The sequence below is a fragment of the Eptesicus fuscus genome, chromosome 11 (assembly GCF_027574615.1).
Source record: "Eptesicus fuscus isolate TK198812 chromosome 11, DD_ASM_mEF_20220401, whole genome shotgun sequence".
Taxonomy (NCBI): Eukaryota; Metazoa; Chordata; class Mammalia; order Chiroptera; family Vespertilionidae; genus Eptesicus; species Eptesicus fuscus.
In genome coordinates, this window is record NC_072483.1 from 66,626,542 (window position 1) to 66,635,535 (window position 8,994).

At 51.0% G+C, this 8,994-nt stretch overlaps 1 protein-coding gene across 1 annotated transcript in view; it reads left to right on the forward strand.

Annotated features, from left to right (window-relative positions):
- COL4A4 (collagen type IV alpha 4 chain) overlaps positions 1 to 7,694 on the forward strand; it is a 108,289-nt gene extending 100,595 nt beyond the window's left edge. The window contains exons 44-47 of the mRNA XM_054722994.1: positions 3,171 to 3,287; positions 5,104 to 5,292; positions 6,774 to 7,060; positions 7,431 to 7,694. Of these exons, the coding sequence (XP_054578969.1) occupies positions 3,171 to 3,287; positions 5,104 to 5,292; positions 6,774 to 7,060; positions 7,431 to 7,694 (857 nt within the window). The remainder of the gene's footprint in view (positions 1 to 3,170; positions 3,288 to 5,103; positions 5,293 to 6,773; positions 7,061 to 7,430) is intronic.
- Positions 7,695 to 8,994: the final 1,300 nt, after the last annotated feature.

Here is an 8,994-nt window from a genome sequence, read left to right on the forward strand (position 1 = left end):
TTTTAAAGGAGTTTCAAGGCAAAGGCATTATGAGAATGAGACCAGGAGTGGTGAATCCTGTGTGGAGATTGTAGGACTGCTAAGACCCCAGCAAGGGGTAGCATTTGAGCGGAGCCTTGGAGAAAGGATTGGGCTTAGAAGAACCAGAATTGTCCAACAGGGAGACGCAGGAGCACAGATGGGGGCAGGTTGGCCTAATAACCTGGTAACAAAGAGCCAGCTCCATCCTTTCCACCCAAAGTATGGTCACACCCCAGACCTACTGAATTAGAATCTGCATTTTAACAAGATCTCCAAAATATTGCAAGTTCGTTCAAGTTTGAGAAACCCTAACTATATTATATGAATGCTGTCCTTAAAATTCAGTTACGAGTGACACCTTCCCTGTGGCTCAGTCCTAGCTGTAGGTTAAAGTCACCTACGGGGCTTGCAAAAGGCTGATGTCTGGGCCTCATCCCAGAGCAATAAAATGCAGAGGGAAGCAGACCCGAGTGTCAGGGTTTTAAGAAAGCTCCCCAGATGGCCAGGGCAGGCAGCCAAGGTTGAGACCCGTTGCTTCATGGTGGCTTTGGAAAATAACCAAGGAAAGTAACCGAGAAGAAAAAAAATCATCTGGGCAAATTCTGTACACTTTTAACTTAGTAGCGATCTTGGGCACATACAAGATTCTCTCTTCATGGTGAGCTTCTGACAGAGGCCGACAGCCTCTGGGCCCAGGTGTGCTCACCTGTCATCTCCAATTCCTCCCGACGTGGGGTCAGGTGGGCTCATCCAGCTGCAGGTGACCACAGAGGTCCTTCTCTGGCTTCCTGTGCCCTCCCTTTATTGATGCCACCGACCCTGCCTGCTGGCCATGGGAATACCCCGAGGCCACAGTTGTGCCACAGAATGTGATTATGTTAAATCAGGACTGCCCCACTCCATAGCCCAGCTTCCTCCGGTGTACCCACTTACAAGCCATGCTTTCTTTTGGGCTCCCCTTCTTTGATGGGTGCCCCGGCCCCTATTATAAAGGACCCCTCTTTTCCTTGGTCCCCTCTTCCTCTTCTTCCTGCTGACCACCCTGGATCCATTGGCCATACTGTCCAGTTGCTGAAAAGTGAGGAGTCTATTCTGAGGGTCTGAAGTGGCCCAGCCCTGACTGACCTGGGTCATCTGCCAGTGGGAGGGACTGCAACACCACCACCCGCCAAACAAGATTAGCTGTGAAGGATCAGCTGCCACTAGGAAGTCCTACCTCTGCTTAAAATGACATTGTTAGTTTCCCTTCAAATCTTTCTCAATGCTGAGCTGATGAAATCAGGCACATAACCATGTGTTGCAGCTGAAATCTACATAGAAAAAAAACCTACCTGCTCTTTCCTGCCCCAGTGAGCGGAGGTCACAGCCACACTAAGCATCACTCAGGTGTGTTAAGGGGCCTCCACCATGGAAAGTCTAGTGCTTTTCTCTTCACACGTCTCTGATCTACAGCTTCTCCTTCCCGGGTGGCTTCAAAGGCTGAGGCTCCCGGTGACAAATATAAGGCGGTTTCCATTGTGGTTGGAGCTGTTACTGCCTAATGGACGTGCCCACATCCTGTTGAGGTGTGTTTCTCTTCAAGTCACATGTGACCCTCTCAGCGGAGGTAATCTGTCGAACACTGGAAGGCTCTTAGATGTCATTTTATTTTTTAAAGCAAGTTCCAGGTAGAGAATAAGTCCAGGTAGTGGAAAGTTCTGGGCACACAACTCGGGCTAGCAACAGTCTTCCTTCCTGTCTTCGGAAATGTCACCCACCTGACTATTACTCTGTCTTCCCTAATAGGAGCAAAGCCACATGATAACATCTGGTGAGAGAACTCTTCTCCCAGATCCACTGAGATCTCATTCACTCGACATCTCAGGGGGAACGCCCTTGATCTCTTCCATGAGCAGCCTGATCGCTGGCTTGTCTTATCAGCACATGGGCAGCCCCTTCCAGAGAGGACAGTGGCCACTTGTTGGAATTATCTCGTTGGGTGGAGAGAGAAAGGATGCTCTGAGGTCAATAGGGTTAAGGTTAGGGTTAGGATTAGGGCCCTGTGTCTCTCCCCGCCCCCTCCCCCCCCACCAGAACAGATATGTTCTTTGAAGATAGCTGATTTGTGGCAGAGAGAGAGGATAGAGAAGGAGAGAGGGAGAGAAAAGAAAAGAGAGGGGGAGAGAGAGGTAGGGAGGTAGAGAGGTTCAGAGGGAATGAGAGGGAGAGGAAAAGAGGAAGGGAGAATAATAACTAGAGACGGGAAGCCTTGAGAGGGCTAGTAAATTGGGGAACTAGGGCTATTGGCAATACACTGCTTCACAGCAAGGACCATGTCTGCTACTCTGAGCAAAGGGCTTTGTGGCAATGAATTGATGTCTTGGCCCAAAGTAAGCAAACACTTAAAGAACCCTTCGAGTACCAATGTGACTGTGCCAAGTCCCCCAGCCAGCGTCCGTCCGCCAAGGAGTGCACCTGAGCTCTGTGCCTTGTCATGAAGCAGGTGGCTGATGGTACAGCCTCTGGACTCGGCCAACCTGGGCCCCTTGCCCGTCCACGTGTGACCGGCTCTGCAGCAGGTCTGAGCCTCAGTCTCCCCACCGGTAGCCTGGCACATGAGAGTACCTGGGCACATGGCTGCTGTCAAGGCTGAATTAGATCATCCACCTATCAGGATTGTTGTGGTACTTAGCACTTTATAAACACTCAAAAAAAAAAAAAAAAACTATGCAAAAAAAATTGCTGTTCTTATCTGGCTCCAAATTTAACTTGACCTCTAACTGAATCTTATTAAATATCATTCATTCCTTCATCCAGGCTTTTAAAAAAATCAGTATTAAGATAATATTTAATGGTAAAACCCATACATGTTTAATGTAAAAAAAATAAAAGGTCAGATATATAAGAATATGCAGAACCTGTGAAAACCTCTCAACACCTCCCTGGTCTGGCTTCAGATCCTGCCTCTGCCCGTTATTGGCTCTTTGGCCTTGATTAGCAAGTTGATTGGCCTCTCAGAGCCTCAGTCACCCCAGTGCCACGTGGAGATAGCATTCACTGGCAGGGTGAAATGAGCAGGGCAGTTCAGGTGGAACAGGTGTACACACAGGGAGTGCTGCGGCCAGCAGGTGTCACATGGTTCTCACACTGCCATCGTGGACTTTGTGCAGGGTGCAAAGGAGAGCCCGGGCTGGATGGCAGGAGGGGCGATGATGGCATCCCAGGGCCGCCTGGGCCTCCGGGACACGGAGGTGACATGGGAGAAGCCGGCTGCCCTGGAGCACCAGGTAAAGAGTTTCAGTTTCTCGTCTTTCTTCTGACAAGCAGATCCGAGAACTGGGTACGGGATCCCCAGCTCTCAGGCAGCTTTTCAAGCTGATCTGTGAAAAGCATTGGCCTTAGATACCAACTCACCAGGTGTCAGGGAGATGGAAACAGCAAGAACAAACCCGGAGTCATCCCCATGTTCTGACTCTCACCCACCCTACAAAGGAGTCAAGGCCCTGTCTCCAGTCCAGTCTTTTCCCAAAGCGCTGTACCTTATCACAGAAGGCTCAGCCATCTCAGAGGCCCCATGTGCCACGGTAAGCCTGGCACCTGCCGTGTGACCACCTTTGAGAGGCTGTGCTGAGGATCCTGGGATGATGGAGGGTTCTCACCCTCGATTTACCTGGCCTCTGGTTTTCTGAGTTCACTTCATCTAAGATTCTAACTGTACAGCCATCGCTAAATGTATACAGCCTGCACGGCTCCTTCCTAAGGAAAACGTTTGGGAGTGGGCATTGTGTGAGGGGAGAGAGAACACTCTTCAGGACAGAAACGGGAAATACAATGCGCCAGGATAAACGTTAGGCTCCAGGGACCTAAAGACCACAGGGGTGAGGAGGGCTGGGCAGGCTCTGCCACCAGAAGGAGCCCCGCCTGAAGCCGCAGCTCAGCCTGGGCCCAGGTGTGCTCCTGTGGACATGCAGCCCCCTGTCCCCTACACTCTGCTTTTCAATCCCAAGACCTCACCTTAGAAACCCTGGTGGGTCAGACAAGACCCGGGAGCAGGCCTGATCCAGTCCACAGCTACCACTTTGCAAACTCTGGTGTGCAGTGCAAATGGCTCAGAGAGACAGAGGGTCTTCCAGAAACAAGTTAAAAAAAAAAAACAACCTTTTGGTTGTAATGTCAAACTTCACCTTTTGCTCTTGGCAATTAGAAATCGCCATAGGCTTCTTCGGTCGGTCAGTCCCTGAGGGGTGCCAGAGGGGACAGGCCCTGCTCGCATGCTGCAGGCCTCATTATTTCCCACCTGCCACTGAGAATTCTGGAACTAGGCCTTCCTCCCACCTCCCCCCTTATAAAAGATCAGAAGTCCAACATGCGGCTCCCAAGCCTTTGTCCTTCTTAGAATGGGACTGATGATATGCCAGAACCATGAGACCGGTTCTGGAAGTTGGGAAAGACCAAGTCCCCCCCACCCACATACAAGCAAAAGTATATTTAGAAGGTCACAGAATGTGAGCAGTGGAGGAAGTGAGCCAGCTGGGCTGCATGGGCGCAGGAAACAAGTTAAAGAGGCAAAAGAAGGGCCCTAGGGGCTTAGGAGAAAGCAAAGAGGCACATATGCCTAAAGGGAGAAGGTGCAGGCCCCTCTAGAGAGAGACTGTGAGAGCAGGCCAGGGAGGCCAACTTTGAGAACCACCTTTTTGGCCCGGCCCGGTCCAGGCTGGAACCGCTGGAAGATCACACTTAGGTGTGCCATTGTCTAGTTCTTTCTCTCAGCGTCCATCACTTCCTAAGTATTTCACACTTTACCTCTTTATTATGCATATTGTTTGTCATGTCTCCAGGTAGAGTGTAAGCGCAGGGGGTTTTGTCTGTTTTGTTTTTATGCTAACACAGCCCAATGCCTGGAGGTTGCTTGGAGTACACACTTGCTGAGTGAGCGGTGTGTACAGATCGCAGGGGTGTGAGGGAGCACTCCTGCAGTGGGCCCTGCCATGCTCCTCTCTCGGATCTGAGTGCTTATCGATGCACTGGACAGAGGTGCTCAGAAATGTTTGTGAAACTGAACCCCCTAAATGGCCTTCATTTTTTTTTCCTTTATTCCTCCAGGCCCTCCTGGGCCCATTGGGGATCCTGGGCCCAAAGGGGTCGGCCCTGGATACCTCAGTGGCTTCCTCCTGGTTCTCCACAGTCAGACGGATGGAGAGCCCACCTGCCCCATGGGCATGCCCAGGCTCTGGACGGGCTACAGTCTGCTCTACGTGGAAGGACAGGAGAGAGCACACAATCAGGACCTCGGTACGTACAGAGCACTGGTCGCCCATGTGCATTGCCTAAAAGTAAACCTGTTGGGTTAATTTTGTGAATTCAAGAATATCAAGTGATTACTCATCTTCTTTGGGACTTCTTTCTCTTTTTTATACTACCATGCTAATTCTCAATGAAGTCTATTAAATCTGTGATCCTGTGACGTGCCAAAGGGATCATTTCGGCTACCGTTATTATTATCTGGCTGGTTATTAGTTTTACAAAACTTATGGTTAGGAAATGAGATGTAACTCTGATATAAAATGGGATTTTTCACTTCCCCATGTGAATTATCTGAATGTAAAGGGTGTATTGGCAGCATCCTGATGCTTGCATGGTGTGGCGTTCAACAGCACCAACTCCCCGCCCCACTCCAACGGAGTTTGAGGGTCATCCTTGGTACTACTTGTCAGTTTTCAATAGCAGATTTGTGAGACTGACTTCAAGCCAAGAGTTTAGGCACCCAGGTGCTGGCAAACGCTGTCATTCCCAGGTAATGAAAATTGGGGTGGGGGGCACAGGAGGGAGATGCCTGCAGGGATGGGTGACGGTGTGGTGACTTTTGTCACTGCTCTCTCTGGGCCTGACCCCTCACTGGGCTGTTATGGTCAAAGGGTGCAGACCTGGAGGTGGCAGCTACTGACATGTCCCTCTCCATGTCTCCCTGGGGTTCAGCCATGGCCTTCCCCATCAGAGGGGCCAGGGGAGAGGAAGTACGTCCATATCTGACTGTGTTTGCTTCTCTCCTCTCCTTTCTGCCGTCAATCTCTTTCTTGTCTGGCCTCACCAGCAGTCTCACTTCTCTGTCCTGGTCGAGCCAGAGTGCACATCGCAAAGCTCTGCAGAGCTATTGGGAGAAAGTCCAAGCCCCTTAACCAGACAGACACAGCCCGCATGCTGTCCGGTTGACCTCTGGTTGAGAGAGACACACACACAGACCTCCTCTCCCTCCTCTCCGCCCTGAACATCTGAGATCCCCAAGCTCCATGCTCCCTCCGTATCTTGACCCACTTTACTCTGTATCTTCTTTGAATAGTCTTCACCACCTCCAAACCTTTGTCATTCAGGTCCTAGCTTCAATCTGGTTAGCCTTCCCTTAAGTCCTGGCCCACAGTTCTCATCCATAGGGCTTGTCACGCTGTATTTTCATGGCCTGTGTACTCCTCCAGCCTCCCACAGGCCAGGCCAGGAGCCTGGGGAAGAGAGGTGTGCCTGCGGCTCTACCTCCCGCACCTGGCTGAGTGCTCGGCTCAGGAGTGATGCATGGCTGTGGGGATGAGGGCTGGCCCCCGGGACCAGAGAGGTGGCAGGAATGGTCAGGCCCATACCCACTTTCGCCGGCACAGAAGTAGACTTTGTCCAGGGCCTCCATGTGCCCAGACCATATGTCTATACACGGCACATGCAGGAGGGTCGCTGGGCACGCCAGGGCAGGTGGCTCCGATGCCAAGCTGTCTCTTCTCTTTCCCAAGGTCTGGCGGGGTCTTGCCTCCCGGTGTTTAGCACACTGCCCTTTGCCTACTGCAACATCCACCAAGTGTGCCACTACGCCCGGAGGAACGACAAGTCCTACTGGCTGGCCAGCGCCGCGCCCCTGCCCATGATGCCGCTGTCGGAGGAGGACATCCGCCCCTACATCAGCCGCTGTGCTGTGTGCGAGGCCCCGGCTCAGGCGGTGGCGCTGCACAGCCAGGACCAGTCCGTGCCCCCGTGCCCGCGGGCCTGGCGGAGCCTCTGGATCGGGTACTCCTTCCTCATGGTGAGTCCCCGCACCCCGCGGTCTTGTCACAGCCTCTGCTGTCCCCTCTGCACAGTAGTGCTGTGAACTCCGGGCACATGGGCAGCAGCAGGACATGCGGTCATTTTTCCTCACTGTCAGTTAGGTGTTTTTTTATTCTACTTGGGTAGCGTTTAGAAGCTGGTGATGATTCAGGCATTGGTGAGAATGGTTGAATTTTGTGTGCACCCAACTCGTCTCTACTGCCCTTCCCCTCAGCAAAACTAGTCTGGTCTTTGTGGAATCATTTCAGGAAAAATGAGAAAGTCAGGCCCAGATCTCGGCATGTCCCCGACTGGGTCTGGGGTTGTCTGCGTGTGTCTGAGCCCTAATTCTCTTGTTGTCCTGGTAGCACACAGGTGCTGGGGACCAAGGAGGAGGGCAGGCCCTCATGTCACCCGGCAGCTGCCTGGAAGATTTCCGAGCAGCTCCCTTCCTCGAATGCCAAGGCCGGCAGGGAACTTGCCACTTCTTTGCAAACGAGTACAGCTTCTGGCTGACGGCGGTCAAACCACACTTGCAATTTTCCGCAGCACCATCGCCGGAAACCATAAAGGAAAGCCAGGCCCAGCGCCAGAAAATCAGCAGGTGTCAGGTCTGCATGAAGGTTAGCTAGAGAACCCAGGACTCGCCCACGTGCCACTGAGAGACACTCCCCAGGGGCTCAGTGGTCCCGGGCCGTGCTGAGATTTAATGGTGCTCATTTCCGATTCCCGTGATAGCGGTTCGTTCTGTTTGATTGTGTTTATTCCCACAGTACTGTACTTCTCTGTTCTGGACAGGTTAAGCAAATGCTACGTGTATGGATATGGTTGGACCCACCAATCTAGATGAAACCCAGATCCCCTTATTTTATTGAGGAGGATAGAAGAGCTAGCTTTATAATTAAAAAAAAACACACACACAGGAAGGCAAATAGATGATAACAAGCTACATTACTGAAAACTCCATTCATTGCTTAATAGCAACTCAAACAATTGAAGTCAGTTACTCTGCAATACAGGGGCCTTCTGGATGGATTTTACAGGAAAAAATAAATAGGCCAACAAATGAAACTGGAAAGTAGAGATTTCCAACGTTTCAAAATGACTTCCTCTGTAATCTATTTTTTCCACGTACTTTAAATAATGGTAGAACCATGACCCAACGAGATTTAAAAACAAAAATCCACACAGCCAGCGTGAACAGCTCATTTCAAAGCACATTGAATTGCTGTGCCAGAAAGGACCACGTGGCCGTATTCCGGAGATGTGACATTAGCATAAACACACTGCAGACGAACGTAAAACATTATGTTCTCTGCTGCATCTGTCAGAGGATGGCGATGCCTACTCTGGCAACCCGTTTGAAAAGCAGCAATTATGGGAAAAAATATATTCAATGAGGGATTAAGAGCCTAAAAGCTGTTAATGAATATTAAGACAGTGATTCACAAAAATTGACTTCCCCTGGCAGCGCACTTCCAAGCAGGCAGCTTTTCCCCAGTCGGGGTCCCGCTTGTCTTCAGTGCGTGCGTGCTAATGGGACGGAGGCCACCTGGGACTTCCTCAGGCGGCACGCGGCTCCTGCAAAGCATCTCGCTCAGGCCCCCAGCGGCCCCTGCAGAGCTGGCTCGCAGCCCACAGTGGACACTCTGCTTCCTACACATAATAGCATCTCGCACGGGGAAGTGACAGAGCTATCATTACGCCCTTCCAAGAAAACGCAGGGCCGACTTCATTAAACTTAGGTAAGAGGATTCCTTTAAGTCGCGGTCACCCCACCAGGAAGAGGAAAGAACAGTATTATCTTTACATGCAACAAAGACAACCTACAATTTGAATTTGATGTTCCTGTTATTCATTTTCATGGGAGCATCCTGTTTGCCCAATTTTAAAAACATTCTTATTTGTTCTATCGGTATTACACCCAGGCAG